The sequence below is a fragment of the Electrophorus electricus genome, chromosome 11 (genome assembly GCF_041902795.1).
Source record: "Electrophorus electricus isolate QZ-2024a chromosome 11, ASM4190279v1, whole genome shotgun sequence".
NCBI lineage: Eukaryota > Metazoa > Chordata > Actinopteri > Gymnotiformes > Gymnotidae > Electrophorus > Electrophorus electricus.
Window position 1 is genome coordinate 6,250,766 of NC_137507.1, and position 20,139 is coordinate 6,270,904.

The window sequence follows — 20,139 nt, forward strand, 5'->3', positions numbered from 1 at the left end:
ATACAGACACATATGCCCGATCCCTCTAGGTCACTCCAGCGCCTACCTTGGGCAGATGAGCTCTGCGGCGGCGCTCAAGACTCACGTCCCCGCGGAACACAGGTGAGGACACCTGGGAGGTGGCAGGGTTGTACGAGGTTTGTAAGGGCCGGTTGGGAGAGATGGTGTGGTACATGCCCAGCGAGCCATGAGAGGGCGAGGCGGGGATGGACTCGGCGATGCGGCCCATAGTCTTGGGGCTGGGCAGCGTCCCGTAGCCCAGGCGGCTCTGAGTCTGTCTCTGCTGCCACTCGTACAGTTGCCACATGGTGTCGTCCCGCAGGGAGCGCCGCTTCTCGGCTGCCGTGGCAGCAGACGGCAGCGCGCGGTCGTAGGCGGAGCCTGCCACGCTGCAGACGCTGCCGGGCCGCAGCATGTTCCGGGGCAGCGTGCGGTAGCCCTCGGGGTAGCGCGGCACCACGGGCGTTCGGTGGCTGGGCATGTTCCTGGGCAGTGTCTGATACGATGTGATGCTGAAACAGGGAGGAGACACAGTCAACTTCATCTTAATGAACACTCAACAGGCAAAGGACTCCTTCAGTAACCTGTGTGTGGCTGTCAGAATAAAAGTATGCAGAAATGGCCCAGCTTTTTTGTTACGTTGTGTGCAGGAATTCACTGGCTCACTGCTTTATTTAAGAGATGAATGTACTTTCTGTCTCTGTGTCCTTCTTCTCTATAATCATGTCTCACTCCTCTGTTGTCTTCACCACTGTAGCTGTCTTTTCCACAAAGTATATCATGTAATGCATATTGTGTAATGTATAATGTGTAATGAATATAACAAAATATATAATGTATATTGTGCATGTGTATTGTGAATATTGTGTAATATATAATGTATATGTTTTAATGTATGTCATGTAATGTATATTGTGTAAAGCATAATTCAATTCATTTCCCTCAATTCAAGTACTTTATATTCGTGAGGAAATTCATATGTGAAGTGTTAAAAGATAAATACACAAATACACCACACAAACCATAAAAACATAAAACCATTAAGTGGATAAATAAGTCGTTATTGAATAAAAATATAAAGTATAAAACACAATAAAATGTTGACTAGGAGTTCAAAAGGTGAACTGAAAAAGGAACGAAGCTGGTTGATGTTCTGTTTGCCCAAAATTCAGTGACCTCTAACACTCTCCAGAGGGCAGGAGAGTGTAGGATAAATGGAGTTTGTGTGTGGTCATTAGTCACATTGGCTTCTTTAATCTCTGTGTCTGATAGATGCTGCTAAGGCACTCCTGTTCCTGGCCTGTAATTTTACTACTGAGTCTGACAATTTTGTTGAAGGGTTGTAAGTTAATAGTCTTCACTGCTCCAAACCATGCCATGATGTTCTAGGTTAGTAGGGATTCAATAAAGCACTTAGAGAATGTCTGGAGAACTGATGGCTTAATTCTTTTTCCTTTGTTTTGCTGGGATTCAGGTCCAGTTAGTTTGTCGATTTCCTCTCTGATGCCTCAGAATTGGTGGCGTTGATGACAACAGTGTCATCCAGTACTTTATGTGCCGCATCACCTTTTGTACACTTCTACAGTCATCCGTGTATAGTGTAAACAAAACTGGTGAGATGACTGAGCTTTGTGGTATTCCTGCTGATACGCATGTATTAGTACTCAGATGACCCTGTATGTCACTCTCCAACCTACCCATCAGAAAAGAGAGGATAAGGAGGATAAAAAGGTCCATTAACATCCATACTGTGATGTTAATGAGTCATGAGCCATGCTGTACAGTGTTAAATGCACTGGAGAAGTCCACAAATAACATGAACTGCCTCCTGTGTCTCGCAAAGGACTTCATCACTACGATGTTAGAGCTACAGGACAATACTGAGAGTCAGGTTATTACTGACAGTCATTATTGATTGATTATGGATATTAGAGCTACAGGGTGATAGCCATTATTGATAGTCATTATTTAATGATTATAGATGTTAGAGCTACAGGACACTAGTCATTATTCATTACAGATGTTAGAGCTACATAGCAATAGTCATTACTGATAGTCATTATTGACTGATAATAGATATTATTGCTACAGGGCGATAGTCATTATTGCAGGTGCGAGTGCCCTTCTGAGTGACTGGACAGATGACGGCAGGTTTCTGTAAAGCTGCTATGTTCTGTTTCAACAGGAAGCGAATGAAGAGGTGACAGAACAGTCCTACCAGCGTTTCAACCTTGTCGTTCTCATCTATTTTGGCCTGTTTTATTTATTTGTTTAATTTTGCTTGCATATGTTTAGTTTCTAATCTATTTTCAGAGGCAAATGCTATTTTTATGTTCTTTAGTAATCCAGGGTTTATTATAAGAAAACACTGATTTTGTGGGTATAATCAAGTCTCCACAGAATGTCATCTGTGACTGTTTGTGTCTTCCTCCAGACTCTTGTCAGATGTCAGCAGCGTTCACTCTCAGGGTTTCCACTAACCCCTCAGTCTCCTGCCCCCACCCCCCCCTGTTTGAAGTACTGTCTGGTATGCGGGTACCAACTGAATCACATTGTGGTCAGATGACCCTAGGGGGATTTTGCTGTATGCTCTGCACGCAATGTTTACATTTCCACAGCAGCAATCAGATGTTCTGTTTCCTCTCGTGGTGCAGTGGGTAAAACCTTTTTGAGTCTGCATGTATTCAAATTTCCGAGAATTAAAACAGGATTAAAACAGCGTCTATACGGCGCACACACACAGCCACCATCTCCACTGTGGGAGTGACGTGCCCAGAAGGAGGAATGCAAATATGTGAATCAGCTGACTGAATTCTCTGGGCACCTACATCGGTCTGAGTGTGACCGATAATCTTTATAGTTTTACACCAAGATTTCTGCACATACACACACCACACGCCTCCATCATGTGTAATGGTTCTGTGTGGATCATAGTCTAATCTGTGTCATACCCCGAATCCATATAGGACTGGTTCTGAATTATCCTTAGTCACATCAAGCCAAGTTTCCATTATACAGGTAAGATTGGACCACTGATATTCAGTATATGTCTGGAGTTCATTAGGTTTGTTGCTCTAACCTTTGCCAGCATTATTGATAACGGTGAGTCTCTAGAGACGCCTCCGTACACCTCCTGTCCTGCTTTCCTTGTTATGTCACACCACCAGTAGCCCCACTCTCTAAACAGTGCTCCAGTTACCTCAACGAGGCAGTTCTTGTGTCAGCCCCGAGTAACTCTCTATAGACAGTAAATCTGTTCTGCTGCACTGAATTACATATACTTTGTAGTATATATATATACTTTGTAGTGTATATAATGTAATGTATATGTATAATGTTTATGGGGTAATGTAGGGCTGAAATGATTCAAGAAACTCGAGTAACTTGATAACTAAAGTTCATCAGTGCAAATTATTTGCCTCTAAGCTTCTCTTAATCCATATATAATTATATCTACAATATTCCTGCAGCCCATCATGCCTTTACAAAGTATGTTCAAAACATCCATAAGTCGAAAACAGATTCAGTAGCTACTAGGCTTGCTAACAACAAAAACGTGGGAACAAACCAAAACAATGTTAAAGTGAGGTGATATTTTATTATTTCTACCGTAGAAGACCAGGAGGATATGAAGAAGCCAAAGTGACTCTTTTGAAGTATTTTTTGCGTATTTTCTTGTCATTAGCAGAGAGAGGCTATGAAAAAGCTCCCAGAATCCAGTATCTTCATAGCAGTAAGGTCGAGTGGCTTCTGCTGAAGACGACAGACAAATATGTTTTAGTTAAAAGCAGACAAGGAGCCCAGCCACAGTCCAAACAGGCTGTACCATCATGCCCTGGGTAGTCACTGCAGAGACAGGAGAGGTTCACACAGCAGGGTGATCGTGCGTGACGTGGGAGGTCAGGCAGTCATGCCGCTGCTAACAGGTCAGCTGGCAAAGTAACTAGTTTACTAACTATGTGAGATTGTTGAATTGTACCGAAGTGATTTCATGTTTCTTGGCAGAGACGCTAAATTTGACATTTCTGGACCAATGCAGCAGGCATGGTAAACAGACAGGAATAAGCTATGTTACATACAGTTGAATTTTGAACCAATTAATTAATTGACTGAATTAACAAATATACTATTAGGGAGTAAAATTTTGTAAGTAAGTATATTGTATTCATATAGCACTTTCCTGAGGCAAAGCCACAAAGTGCTGCACAATAAAATAATTAAAACAAAACTTGAAATAATAAAAGATAAAGCACAAACACAGACAAGCACATAAAAAAAGCTAAAGAATAAAATGGATCTTACTTAAGGCATTTCATAAAGAGGTGGACTCAGAGAGTCTAATATCAGGGGAAAACAGCTAATGCACGTCTCCACTTCAATCTAGTTCTAAAAACAATATGGTGTCCTTTATTAGATCTCAGCGACTGGTACTAGTGTCGGACAATTCACAAAAATACTGTGGTGACTCACGATGTAAAGCCTTAGAAGAAAGATCCAGTACTTTAAAATCAACCCTAAACTTCACTGCCGACCAGAGAGGAGAGGCGAGCACCTCGCTGATGTGAGTTTACATTAAGAGCTTCTCATTAACGATCAACACTGGAGCCCTGCGGGCATGTGTGCTGAGTCCTCTGCTGTTTTGCCTCTACACACTTGACTGCACACCCACACTTAACACAAATACCATAATTAAATTCATAGATGATACAACAGTGACTTGCTTGATACACAAATGAGATGAAACTTCCTACAGCGACGAGGTCTGCAGACTGACAGACGGGTGCTCCTCTACGAGCCAGGTACTCAAACTCAACCTCTCCAAAACAAAGGAGATGATCATTTCAGGAATCAGGAGGTGAACAACTCAGGACTTCACATGGACTGAGAACATCACAGTGTTGGTCAAGAAGTCTCAGAGGAGACAATATTACCTCAGGGCATTTAGGAAAATGGACTTATCACAACAGCTCCTCCTCTCCTTCTACCACAGTTCCACTGAAAGCAAACTGACCTCCTTGTTTGGTTTACAAATTGCACTGCTGCAGATGGGAAGGCCCTACAGAGAGGCATCAGATCTGCTCAACAAGTGACTGGAAGACAGCTACAATCACTAGAGGACATTTACAGCACCCGGTGCCTCCACAGAATTAAGAACATTGTTAAAGACCCATCACACTCTGGCTACCACCTCTTAACCTCTGCCCTCTGGGAGGTGATATAGATCATTAAAGACACATACATCAAGATTTCTGAACAGTTTTTTTATCCTAGCCCCATTAGGGTACTTAATAGCAAACTCTAAGTGCAAAAAGACATTTTTCTGCTCTTCTCTCTCATATATTATTGATTTTTCTATTAATTGTCTTCTTTATTTATTGCCTCCTGTTTAGGTGTTAACCACCTGCTTGTTATGTATGTTTATGTATGTTTTTTTTAAGTAACTGGTATTCACTGGAGAACGTAATGACAATAAAAAGGCATTTGATTTATGCACTGAAAATTGTAAATGACAATCAAAAACACCACCTAAATGTCTAGGAAATGTATTAACTCTTGATAAGAGCAAAGTAAAACTATTAACTCTTGATATGAGCGAGCCAAGAGAAACGTGTAAATCCCTAGACATGTTATCAAGACCAATAACCAGGACTTCAGCTTTGTCCTCTTTTAACTCAAAAAAATTACAGTTCATCCATTCATTAATAGCATCAATTAGATGCACCAATTAGCACTCCATTGGATTAGCTACTCTACTGAAGTCATTTGATTAACGTATAGCTACAGCTGCATATCATCTGCATAAAAATTATAAGAAATATTGGAACACCTAATTAAAATTTCAAAAGGAACCATGTAAAGTTAAAGGAAGCATGTAAAGGTAAAATAAAACAGGGCCAAGAATAGATACCTGAGGAACCCCTCCTGTAAGATCATCCACAAAAATATTCATAGCTCCACTAAACACAGAAGACATCATATCTCCATTAAAAACAGAAAATGTTCTATTAGATAAATAAGATAAAAACTAATTTAGTTCCGTCCCTGATATACCAACCCATTCACTAAGCCCGTTTATCAAAATATGATCCACCGTATCATAAGCCGCAATATGATCAAGCAGTATCAAAAGATACCTCCCCAAAATCAAAATGTATTAAAATATCATAATCAGAAAGTATTAACATATCATTGTACACATGGGAAGTAATAAACTGCTCTGTGATCTGAGAAATCTAGATACTGTTTTCAAAAACTTTCTGCTTTCAGACAAATATTGAGACCCACTTAGTCCATTATGGTTAGTGAAATACTGAGACCCACTTAGTGCACTATGGTTAGGGAAATACTGAGACCCACTTAGTACACTATAGTTAGGGAAATATTGAGACCCACTTAGTGCACTATGGTTAGGGAAATACTGAGACCCACTTAGTGCACTATGGTTAGGGAAATACTGAGACCCACTTAGTGCACTATGGTTAGGGAAATACTGAGACCCACTTAGTGCACTATGGTTAGGGAAATATTGAGACCCACTTAGTGCACTATGGTTAGGGAAATACTGAGACCCACTTAGTGCACTATGGTTAGGGAAATATTGAGACCCACTTAGTGCACTATGGTTAGGGAAGTACTGAGACCCACTTAGTGCACTATGGTTAGGGAAATACTGAGACCCACTTAGTGCACTATGGTTAGGGAAGTACTGAGACCCACTTAGTGCACTATGGTTAGGGAAATACTGAGACCCACTTAGTGCACTATGGTTAGGGAAATACTGAGACCCACTTAGTGCACTATGGTTAGGGAAAATACTGAGACCCACTTAGTGCACTATGGTTAGGGAAGTACTGAGACCCACTTAGTGCACTATGGTTAGGGAAGTACTGAGACCCACTTAGTGCACTATGGTTAAGGAAGTACTGAGACCCACTTAGTGCACTATGGTTAGGGAAATACTGAGACCCACTTAGTGCACTATGGTTAGGGAAATACTGAGACCCACTTAGTGCACTATGGTTAGGGAAGTACTGAGACCCACTTAGTGCACTATGGTTAGGGAAATACTGAGACCCACTTAGTGCACTATGGTTAGGGAAATACTGAGACCCACTTAGTGCACTATGGTTAGGGAAAATACTGAGACCCACTTAGTGCACTATGGTTAGGGAAGTACTGAGACCCACTTAGTGCACTATGGTTAGGGAAAATACTGAGACCCACTTAGTGCACTATGGTTAGGGAAATACTGAGACCCACTTAGTGCACTATGGTTAGGGAAGTACTGAGACCCACTTAGTGCACTATGGTTAGGGAAGTACTGAGACCCACTTAGTGCACTATGGTTAGGGAAATACTGAGACCCACTTAGTGCACTATGGTTAGGGAAATACTGAGACCCACTTAGTGCACTATAGTTAGGGAAAATACTGAGACCCACTTAGTGCACTATGGTTAGGGAAGTACTGAGACCCACTTAGTGCACTATGGTTAGGGAAGTACTGAGACCCACTTAGTGCACTATGGTTAGGGAAGTACTGAGACCCACTTAGTGCACTATGGTTAGGGAAATACTGAGACCCACTTAGTGCACTATGGTTAGGGAAGTACTGAGACCCACTTAGTGCACTATGGTTAGGGAAATACTGAGACCCACTTAGTGCACTATGGTTAGGGAAGTACTGAGACCCACTTAGTGCACTATGGTTAGGGAAGTACTGAGACCCACTTAGTGCACTATGGTTAGGGAAAGTAGCGAATGGCAAGTTGTTTTTTTCATGTGTGTAAATACAATTATTTTGTGTTTGCCATTCATATCAATAATCGTTTAGCATTGCTACACAAGCTTCATCAAAATAATGTTTAATCACTCTGCAAAGGGATTTTCTGCACATATCTTGAAAAACATGAAAAATAAAAAGTTCATGTGAAAAATATGGATACCTTTCTTAAAATTAATTGCAATTTTATAAACATGTTTATAAAATTACTTGTTTTTGCACTTCAGAAAATAAAACACAAAATGCAATATAGCACTCCAATACACTAAATTAAGTTTAGCTTTGACAGATACTGTCTGCAATATTTGTTTTTCTAAAATAGAAACAGTTGTTTATTTTAAGAAACTTTAAATTCTCTTTTGTATATTTTCTATTAACTTTTAATAAAGCAAGTATTTCTTATTCAATTGCTCAGTTAATTGATGGAGTAATATCTGACGACTAAAAGAATCTACTACTGCTCCCTGGTGTAACGTATATTGTCTACTGTAATGTAGAATGTGTAATGTATATCATATATATTGTATAAATGATGTGTAAATGATATTGTGTGAAGTATAATGTGAGTAAAGCCTAACCCTAGACACAGTGTGGACACGCCCATCCCTAACTTTTCCTCCACACCTTCCGCCTCTCAGTCAGGGGAAGGTGCCCTAAGCAGCCCTGCCTGGTGTGATGTGATAAAGAACTCAGACAACAGTAGTGCAAGATGAAGCCCCCCAGTGACCAGTGCTGTCAGACCAGTGAGAGAGAACTTGGTAGAGCTGACATCTGCAGACACCTGGGGGCACTGGGGGTGCAATGAGTGGCAGGGTTTCAGTTGGGTCGAAGTCATGTGTGCCCATACATGAATAAAGTATAGACAGATATTCTCCAAGGCATGTTGATATATTGTGAGTAAACCGCACATAGTTTCAGATTGGACACAAGCTGTTGTTGCTCCATTTTATAACCACTATACCAAGTCTCACTGAGGAAAGTCTCTGGTCCTCAAGCAATATGAATAAACATGCACCTACACAGATACAAAAAGAAAAAAAAAAAACACACACACAAAAAAAACTACACCCCACATACAAACCCATCTCTCCCACAGCCTGACACAACACAGATATTTTGTGGTGCTTGTTTGTCTGGAGAGAATGCCTCAAAACAGCCCAGTACGGAAAACGTACCTCTTCGTGTCATCGTCTTGGCCCCGGGAGTGCTGTATCCTGGCCCACTGCTCCAGCCGCTGCACGGAGTTTGTTCTGCCCAGGCTCTTGTCTGGCTCCATGTGCTGTGGCTGGAGTGAGGGCCTATGTGACAGGGTGCTGGTCACATCCACTGGGCTTCTCTCTCCAGAGCCATTCACCTGTGCCACCTGTTGCTGGCCTTCCTTCGGGAGCTGGCGTGCAGTGGAGATCGCCGTGGCGATGGCAGCTGCCTGAGCAGGCTGCAGTTTGATGCTGTTGATTTTGGTGAGGGGTTGCTCCACGGTGCCTTCCTTCTGGAAGCCGTAGCGGTCTCCTTCTCTCTGCAGACCAGGCTTCTCTGCTTTCCTCGGCAGGGCTGCCTTGGGCCGCTCCTTTGGCATGGTTTGTGATCCCTCTCTGTGAAGGTACTGCTCACTGTCTTTCTGCAAAACATATTTCTCGCTGTCCTTCTGAAGTGTGCACTTCTCCCCATCTTTGTTTATAGTGTATCTCTGTCTGTCCTTCTGCAAAAGATATTTCTCTCCATCTTTCTGCAGTCCAAACCTTTCCCCGTCCTTCTGTAAAACATACTTCTCTGCATCTTTCTGCAGCATGTGTCTATCTCCATCTTTCTGAAGAACACACTTTTCACCATCTTTTTGGAGAAGGTGCTTTTCAGAGTCTTTCTGCAGCATTTTTCTGTGAGTGCTGGACTGTTTCTCCACCTGCTTCTGTTTCCTGTCCTCCTGGCGAAGGCTCTCCCGGTTCCTCTCATTGTTCTGGATCTCGGGTCGGGTCAGTACCCGGTGATTCAACATGTTGTTCATCTCCTGCGGGCTGCGTAGGTCTGCCTTCACCTTCTCCAGTCTGACACAGAATGGAAATAAAAATAGTTATAGAGAAGGAAGAAGTCGTCCTAGTACAGTAAGACAAAATGATGATGATGGATTTGCAAAAAAAAATAAGAACACATAAAATCCTGATATACTTCTTTTCCATATTTTGCTAGCCATACCTCCCCGTCATTGCTCTGGGGCTTTTAATCTTACTTATGAAAAAGGTCAGTCAGTGCTTTCCTATTTGTGTCTTAATTTAGAAGGGCATAATTTTTTGGTTGACATTTTTTTTTTTTTAAGATTTTAAGTTTTAAGTCATTATTAATTATTAAGCCATTATTTGTAAACTTGCATGAAGATGCTTCTAAGACTCCTAAGTGTTGCCGCTGTTTAGAGACCTACTAGATTGGACTTGCAAGTTAAATTAGAAGGAGTGTTATCTAGTTTTACGGTCTATTAGTAATGCTAGATTAGAATGTATTTTGGCTTATTTCCAGACATTTTTAACTGTGGGTTTAACATTTTATCAGTGGGTTTCACAGTGTATCACCATGGGAACAGCCCTGGGTCTAACAGTGCATCACCACAGGGACAGCCTTGGGAGTAAAAGGGGTTCCACCTTGGGGACAGCCTTGGGTTTAACAGTGTATCACCATGCAAACAGCCTTGGGTTTAACAGTGTATCACCACGGGGACAGCCTTGGGTTTAACAGTGTATCACCATGTGGGCAGCCTTGGGTTTAACAGTGTATCACCATGCGGACAGCCTTGGGTTTAACAGTGTATCACCATGCGGACAGCCTTGGGTTTAACAGTGTATCACCATGCGGACAGCCTTGGGTTTAACAGTGTATCACCACGGGGACAGCCTTGGGAGTAACAGTGTATCACCATGGTGACAGACTTGGATTTAACAGTGCATTATCACGGCGACAGTCTTGGGTTTATTCCATCTACTTCTTCTTTCAGTCTCTCATGTTGTTCCCCTGCTTCTTGCATTCCTGTTTTGGATGTTTCATTATTTAAAGTTTACATATCTATTATAATTTCTGTTTGCTGTTATTAGCTATTATCACTATATTTGGTTAGTTTGATTGCTTTCCCAGCCAATGGGCTGCTTCATTTCTGGACCTTGCATCTTGACTGATATCACACACCCTTCTTCAACTCAACAGCTGATCAGTGCACTAGAAGCCAATTCAAGAACAACTGAAGATGGTGTTAAACTGTGGTAAATACCAAGGAGATGCACTGTTCTCACTGTTGTTCTGCACAGGCCTGGATCTCCTCAGCCAAATCATCAGTATGAGTGGATAGAGGTACAGATACAGGAACAGAACTACCATCAGCCTCCTGTACATGGATGACATCAAACTGTCCTCCAGGAGGGAAGGGGACTTTGACTCAGTGATCCACCTGTCCAGGATCTCCAGCAAGGACACTGGAATGTCACTTGGGCTAAAGAAGTGTGGTTGGATGGTAATACAAAGAAAGCAATCAGGACATTGGGAACTGAACTAACAGACTGCTGCAAACTAAGAGTTCAGCTGCAAACACCTGTGGCTCTTCAAATCACACAAGACTGGTGGGAGAACTAGAAAGAATATGAGAGATTAAAACCAAGGTTGCCCCAGTAATAACAGAAGCACTTGGCCAAAGACCTTTATGTGGGAAGAGTGGCAGCAACAGACACCAAGATCAAACCAAGTTTCATGAGAGCAAAAAACACAAAACCCTCTACAATGATGAACACACACACACACAGAGTGAAGAACTGTGAGAAACATTTAGGAGGCTCTTAAGGATACAGAACAAGTTCTTGCCAGTACCTCTTAGCAGACAGTTTCAGAAAGAGAGAGAGTTGTGTACTTTTACTAAATTCCAAAATAGTCATGGGTTAAAGTCACAGCATCTGATTTCTCAGCACCTGTTCACCACTGACTTATGAAATGTGTCAACAATAGCATCCAAAAAGCAGCACTTAAAATGCCTGCCAATAGATAAAAACAGTGAAAACACTGCAACGCACTATATAGCCGAAACTGGGTGAACGGGTTGGATCACTGCTCTACCTTCTGATTGGCTCCGTGTGCACCAGTGCTGCGTCTGTCATCACCTTCATCCAGGACTCCATTTCTTTGGCTGTGTCAGTGCAAAAGTAGTACGTCCGCATGTTTGGGTGAGCGGCCTGGGAAGGGGAGGAGTCAAGAAAGATGGTGCAGCCTGGAAAAACAGAACAGCAAGGCAACGAAAGAGTAAATCTCACTTCATAACACGCCTGCACCGAGATGACGTCTGTGAATGTGAGTGCACATCCTGTCTGTGACAGTCATTCACAGATGGGAGGAGGCTGCAGGGCTTAATTATAGAGATGACTAAAGGCCCACTAGCACATGCACCCTCACACATGTGAACACCGCCATGACAGACAAGGCTCTTCCATCAACGCCACTACAAACTGCTCATTCATTAACACGCCTCTTTACAAATCTGCACAGGGTTATGTAAATCTGTCAGATTATTTTCACCAACCCATCTGATTATTAGTCACAAATTCCCCCTCTGTATGAGATAATTGAGACCAGAATGACCATGATAATGTAATAATGTGTCTTTCGATAACTCACCTTTTTAGACAATCTCCTACCAGTAATCAGGGAGTGGTACTGCAGCCTCAGGTAAACAATCCCAGACGTGTGAGAGTGATGAAGAGAGACGAGGCAAAACCAACAAGTCAAATCCAAACATTTCATTTACAACCCGATAAACAGAAAATGAGAAACCAGATTACACTGATGCAGAAGATTGTTTTGTTACAATGAGTCACCACAAGAATGCAACAACAGCAAGCTACACTGAGAATGCAGTCCAACAAGTCAATAACATGTTTTAAAGGGGGGTTTGTTCTTTTTCTTACTCTGGAGTCTAGTACAGTTGTAAGTGAGCACCAGTCTTAGTTGGATGTCATGAAAGCCCAATGGCAACTTTAACAACGCCAAGCAAATCTCTACTTAATTACCGCACTTAAACTCACATAAACTATCATACATCTCTTATTTAAATTGCTTTTAACTCTCATTATTTCACCCAAGCCTTTCAACGTCTTAACATGTCACATCGGTTTACAGAGAAACATCTGGTTTATCATAGCGTTAGTGGTTCATTTTCAGTGGATTGAGAAGATATGAAGGGTAGACTTATAGACCTTGAAGGCATATTTCTTGCTTATGTGGTCATCCACAGACAACATGGAGATATGGAAGCTCGGTAACAGGATGCTTCCCAGGATACCTTCCTCCTTCTCATCTGAGGAGACAACACATGGACATCATTACAGTTTTCTTCAAAAGGAGGAAATTCTTTGAATACTCAGCAAAGTTGGGTTTGGACTCTTAGTTTATCTTACCAGTTTTGAGCACTGTGGCATTCGAAGGCATGATGGTCTACATGGTAATGTGGTCTGTATGGTAATGTGGTATACATGGTGGTGTGTTTTGTATGGTAGTGAGGTCTACATGGTGGTGTAGACTGTATGGCAGTGAGGTCTACATGGTGGTGTGGTCTGTATGGTAATGAGGTCTTTGAAATCTTAAGGCAGACTGCTGTCCATTTGATGAACAAGTACTATCAATCTTTCATAGCAGTTTCCAGACATTATGCTAATATCATTATTTTACTGCAGTACCGAGTATGTCATAGAGTAGATCATCCCAAAGAGATGTAACATAAACAACATTGTTTGCAACACTAATAAATATGCTTTAACTATTTTTAAGACATTACATTCTGCAGTACAACAGTATTAGGCATAGGACCTAAAACATATCATTGTGGGTGGAAAAAATCTCATCAGACAGCATAAAACTCTCATCCCCAAGGCTAGGCTCATACTCCATATGACTTCTGTTCAGTGCTCAAGAGCACAAACGGATGAGTCAGTGTGCAGCAGCATTCAGAGACAAAGACCGCCTCAATGAGTCAACCAGCAGCCTCGGTCTCTCTGCCACAGAAGAGCCAGCCGGTGGCTGTGTGGTATCAGCTATGTGGAACTGCACTACTTATGCAGATGTAAAAGGATGTTCTTAGAAGAACACAACAGGCTGAGAAGTTTAGATAATATCTGCTCATTTGCTAGCGGTATAACCTGGTGGAAGTTAGGTCTAACCTCCACCAGGTTCATAGGACGAACCTCCACCAGGTTCAGAGAGCTAACCTCCATCAGGTTCATAGGACGAACCTCCACCAGGTTCAGCGGTCTAACCTCCACCAGGTTCATAGGACAAACCTCCACCAGGTTCATAGGACAAACCTCCACCAGGTTCATAGGACAAACCTCCACCAGGTTCAGAGGTCTAACCTCCACCAGGTTCAGAGGTCTAACCTCCACCAGGTTCATAGGACAAAACTCCACCAGGTTCAGAGGTCTAAACTCCACCAGGTTCAGAGGTCTAAACTCCACCAGGTTCAGAAGTCTAACCTCCAACAGGTTCAGAGGTCTAACCTCCACCAGGTTCATAGGACGAACCTCCACCAGGTTCAGAGGTCTAACCTGCACCAGGTTCATAGGACGAACCTCCACCAGATTCAGAAGTCTAACCTCCACAATTTTCAGAGGTCTAACTTCCACCAGGTTCATAGGACGAACCTCCACCAGATTCAGAAGTCTAACCTCCACAATTTTCAGAGGTCTAACTTCCACCAGGTTCTGAGGATGAACCTCCACCAGGTTCAGAGGTCTAACCTCCACCAGGTTTAGGGAACTGAATCCATGAGCTTGGTGGTGCACCTTGTGCTACCTGCTCTACCAAGTGAACTCCACAGGCCTTAGTACTTTCACCAATGGACAGAAAATGTAAATTTAATTTATTCAGAAGCCATAATCAATCAGTTAATGAAACTGACTTACACATCAATTAATATTCTACATATTTGTCAAAGACTTCAAAATATATGCATATGCATTTTCTCACATGATCGTCCGGATTATATATCATGACCAATGCCATGTTTGTGTTTGTTTATTAGTTTAGCTCCAAGTTTGCAATTGCTGAATGCTGGCCTGTGAAGGTGGACAAACAGACACAAAGCTCACCTCTGTAGTAGAAGAGGCACATGTCAGATAGCACAAACCACCTCTTCTTCCACATCTTCATCCCTGTACTGTCCTGCAAGATTACACAATATTCATGCTATCAATCATCAGGCTTAACCAACTGCAGCACAGTGTGAGAAGGCAATCCCTGACCACTCCTTCGGTACCTGTAGATACACTTAATGAAGAGGCTTATCAGACTTTGGCAAATTGCTCTTCTTTCTTTTCCTGAAGGAAGGTGATGAGAAAACAAAAATGTCCTTTCCCTCAATAAAAAGGTCTGACTTTTTACCAAGTCTGACTTTCTCTAGACAGCATCACCAAAACAAGTCCCTCCCTGCATTAGTCATAATCTCCTCTTTCTGTATCAAAGAGGTCTTCAGCTTTGGAGGACACACTTTGAGAAGCGTGAACTAAAGTGGTTATGTTAATTTTGATTTTGAGTTATACACACGCACTTGATATGGAATCAGCTATGAGTGAACGTAAATAAGTCATCAAAGTATATTCAGTATATGCCTGCCACAACTAGGAAGGCATGTTTAAAGAGTTTCCACATATAAAAGGAACTCTCTATTATTTCAGGTCATGTTACATCTGACATAAAGCTATCAGCCAGTACATTCAACAAAGAATTATGATTCAGGGATCACAGTGAAAGACAAACAGACAGCTGAGACCTGTCAGTTCCAAGGAACCTCTTTTGAAGTACAGCTCTCAGGAGAGTTCACTGTTGTGCACTTGTCTGTCAGAGGGTTCAACATCCCGTCTGCTCTTTATTTTATTCATGACATTTCGTGCTGTCAAAGAGAAATTGTGTGTATATGCTGTTAAGGCATTAGATTCAGAGAAGTGTATGGTGTATGTGTGCAGTCAAGAAATATAAACAGCAAAGAATCTGTCTGTAGATGTAAGAGTTAAGGTTTTGGTTAGGTATGAGGCTGAGAAGATTCAAGACCACTACTCCTGAGGAATAGTTCAATGGTCTAAATATCTGTCAGTCAGGACAGAGGAGGTGAGATGCAGATAAAGGCCTGTTTGTACCTGTTTGTAAAGCCAGTTGCTCTTAACCACTGGAGCGTTTGGGTTTCGCTTTATGGAGTTGGACCTCTTGCCAAAATTGTGGACTTTTTTTGAAGACCTTGAGGGCTAAAATTGCAGAGGAGGGAAGACACCAGCTAAGAAATTATAGAACTGTTCAGTCATGTATGTGTATTTTAACACATTACCAAAGAAATGACAGAACTGCTGCGTCATGTACGTGCATTTAAATACACTAACAAAGAAATGAGATAACTGCTTAATCATGTATCTGCATTTAAATACATAGGAGAACTGTTGAGTCATGTATGTACATTTCAATAAAAACATTTTATGTAGTTCTCTAAATATGTCTGAACAAGAGTGAAGTATTATGTATGGGTACTTGCTAAAGGACAATTTCATTGTCAGAGTTTATTTTGAAAAAGTTATGCTGGTCCTGGAATAGAGCTTAGCTACAGAGTTGTATTACTCAGCAGTAGAGTTGTATTACTCTTAGCTGTAGAGTTGTATTACTCTGGAGAGTTGTATTACTCTGGTAGAGTTGTATTACTATGTAGAATTGTATTACTTTGGTAGAGTTATATTACTCAGCTGTAGAGTTGTATTACTCAGCTGAGAGTTGTATTACTCTGGAGAGCTGTATTACTTAGCTGTAGAGTTGTATTACTCAGTTGTAGAGTTGTATTACTATAGAGAGTTGTATTACTCAGCTGTAGAGCTGTGTTACTCAGTTGTAGAGTTGTATTACTATAGAGAGTTGTATTACTCAGGAGAGTTGTATTACTCAGCTGTAGAGTTGTATTACTATAGAGAGTTGTATTACTCAGCTGTAGAGTTGTATTACTCAGTTGTAGAGTTGTATTACTATAGAGAGTCGTATTACTCAGCTGTAGAATTGTATTACTCAGCTGTAGAGTTGTATTAGTCTGGAGAGTTGTATTATTATGTAGAGTTGTATTACTCAGGAGAGTTGTATTACTCAGCTGTAGAGTTGTATTACTATAGAGAGTTGTATTTCTCTGCAGAGTTGTATTACTCAGCTGTAGAGTTGTATTACTCTGGAGAGTTGTATTACTATGTAGAGTTGTATTTCTCAGCTGCAGAGTTGTATTACTATAGAGAGTTGTATTACTCTGTAGAGTTGCATTACTCAGCTGTAGACTTTCTCAAGACCAGTCCTGAGACCACATATCATCTCCTCTTGGTCTTTTCTCCCACTTGGGTGAACTTTGACTTAAACACTGTAGACTCATTATTTTTGTCAAGTTCAGCTGATGCCATAATGCCGGAAATAACTTTGCACGAATATTGCAAATATTATAAATATTGCAAATATTGCAAATCTTATAAAACCCTAACATGTAAATTCTGTGATGATGGCTATAACCATCTTCACATTAAACTTCCCCAATAAGAACGGCAACATACTTTAGTTATAAAATCAGCAACCCTGACTGATCTTTTACTGTTACCAGTTGTGTGACTTGTTTAATAAGCAGGAATGATAACAGAAGAAATAAGGTTTCATTCGATCAACAAATAATACAATTAATCTGTCAATGTCAGATTATGTTTCATCAATTGTTATCATTGTTACCAAATTATTAGTGTAACAAGCTGTTCTGTATAAAATCTAACCTATAGAAAATATAAACCTGAAATGTATTATTGTTTATTATTATTATTATTATTATTATTGTTGTTGTTATTATTATTATTATTATTATTATTATATTTTTCTGGTCTTGTGCTTCTATCTAACGGCTGTAGTAGTCTGAGTCTGGACTCTAATTCCTAAAATACAATGGTAACTATGGAGGGAATTTAACTAGTAGTTCACTGAGCTAACGATGGCGCTAACAGGCTGTCCAAATATCAGTCCTTGTCAAGTGTTGAGGCAATCTCAAACAAATTATACACAGCTAACAATACAGGCTAAATTACAGGGCTCTCAGATCCAGTTCTGACAGTAACTACACTGCCAGAGCTAATGGAGACTAATCTACGTCAGAGCTAATAGAGGCTAATTTACGTCAGAGCTAATAGAGGCTAATCTACGCAGAACTAATAGAGGCTAATTTACGTCAGAGCTAATAGAGGCTAATTAACGTCAGAGCTAATAGAGGCTAATTACGCAGAACTAATAGAGGCTAATTTACATCAGAGCTAATAGAGGCTAATTTACGTCAGAGCTAATAGAGGCTAATCTACGCAGAACTAATGGAGGCTAATCTACGCAGAACTAATAGAGGCTAATTTACATCAGAGCTAATAGAGCCTAATCTATGTCAGAGCTAATGGAGGCTAATCTACACCAGAGCTAATGGAGGCTAATTTACACCAGAGCTAATCGAGGCTAATCTACACCAGAGCTAATAGAGGCTAATCTACATCAGAGCTAATAGAGGCTAATCTACATCAGAGCTAATGGAGGCTAATCTATGTCAGAGCTAATGGAGGCTAATCTACAATAATGGAGGCTAATTAACACCAGAGCTAATGGAGGCTAATCTCCTGCCAGTCAAACAAACTCCACATATTGTAGGTCCAACAGGAAAACAAAAGATGCGCAACATTAAAATAAACTGTATCACAGTTATGCAGAACCTCAGCCATTTGACATGCTTTTGCTTCATTAAAACAAACGCTAAAACAAAACCCTAACCCTCACTCTGGCTGTTGGGCTGCAGGGCTGGCCCGTATAGTCGGAGCCTCCCGTGTAGTTGGACGCCTCACTCATCGTGCTCGTAGGCCGTTCCTTCTTCTCATCGGCCGGTGCTTTGGACGTTGGTCTGGAAGTGGAAAGAACGGTGAGAATGGATGAAAACAAGGAAAGGAAAAATATGGAGCTCCTAAATGAAGCTGAAGTGTGCACAATTCAGTCAGCTCAGCAGAGTTAAGTAGACAGCAGGTGAAAGAGAGAAGCTGTGCTCATCGCCGTGCCAACGCAGCCCAAGCCCTGGGTCTGAGGACCACCTGTGTTATTTCTATTACCTCTGCAGGGAGTGAGACCGAGGGGAGGGACAGTGAGAGAGAGAGAGAGAGAGAGAGAGAATAGAAGACAGCACACATGTGTTATAGGAATAATTCCTTCCACATTTTGTTGCTTCATGGCAACCCTTAACAGATCATCAGGTCTGGAAGTGCAGTAGAAACAGCAGAATAGTAGGAAAAGAGTGGAACAGGAACCCTGGAGCCCAGAGAGAGGTCTGTGGTCTGACAGAGTCGACGATGCCGTTTTTTATCAGTTGCTGGTGTATTTGACAATGCCTCACCTACTAGTCCAGTACTAGTCCATCTACTAGTACTGACTTGGAAGAGCCTTTGGAAATATTTTCACATATAATCGAGTATAGCCTGGAAATGTACTTCATAACTTGAGAGGGAAAAAATACTTTCATAGTCACAGGCGATTAAACTGCCTCATATTCAGGTCAGGCCGTAGTCAAGAGGACTGTGAAACCAGAACCAAAGCTCTAATATCTTAGGAAATAAACAATGAATAAATAAATCAATAAATAAAGGTCTGATTTCCCAAAGCTTCATGAAAGTCTTGCATTTCTCCACAGGGAGAAGAGGAAGCAGGCTGTGTTGCTCCTGGGTTGCCCAGAGACACGGCTAATGAAGGAGAGAGGCAGGCTTTGTCTCCCAGGACTGGCCTACATTCTGAAGTGGCAGCAGCGCTGTGACTTGTGCTGAGAGCTGAGCTATGTAGAACACAGGACATGACGAGGGGGTGACACACCTGATGTCTGGCTTTTGGGTCATCTCACAGAAGAAAAAGAACCGAGTGAGCATAGATAATGTGTGTGTGTGTGTGTGTGAAAGAGACAGGTGAAATATTAGTAAATGCTCTTACATTCAGACCATGTTTTGATCATAATTCCAGATGTTCTTTATGAGCGTTTTCATTAAAAATCATATTTCAGAAAGTTATACAGCTTGAGAGAAACGGGTTATGTTGAACCTGAGGTGAATGTAGTTAAAGTTCATTAAAGTTTAAATCTTACTGTCAATGTACTGTACTCACAGTTACTATCATCTACAGTATTTTGTTAAATAAAGGTTGTGCTTTAAAAAGGTGGTGTATTAAAAACCAAAAAAGTGAGAATTTAAATTGTTTATGCACGTATAAATAGGCACCTACTAAATTCACAGGGAAAATGGTTAATTTAAAGTTTATCAAAAATGAGATTTCCTGGATTTATCTT

General features: G+C 41.2%; 1 protein-coding gene across 26 annotated transcripts in view; it reads right to left on the bottom strand.

The window, feature by feature from the left end:
• Positions 1 to 20,139, bottom strand: part of plekha5 (pleckstrin homology domain containing, family A member 5) — a 108,819-nt gene that overhangs the window by 20,461 nt on the left and 68,219 nt on the right. For 21 of the 26 annotated variants that reach the window (XM_081724022.1, XM_081724021.1, XM_081724020.1 and 18 more), the window contains 7 exons: positions 18,600 to 18,720; positions 15,929 to 16,033; positions 14,885 to 14,957; positions 12,998 to 13,098; positions 11,865 to 11,980; positions 8,957 to 9,823; positions 47 to 512 (listed from right to left, as the gene is read on the bottom strand). In XM_081724022.1, coding sequence (XP_081580148.1) covers positions 47 to 512; positions 8,957 to 9,823; positions 11,865 to 11,980; positions 12,998 to 13,098; positions 14,885 to 14,957; positions 15,929 to 16,033; positions 18,600 to 18,720 — 1,849 coding nt within the window. The other 5 variants (XM_081724009.1, XM_081724007.1, XM_081724008.1 and 2 more) reach the window with 5 other exon arrangements.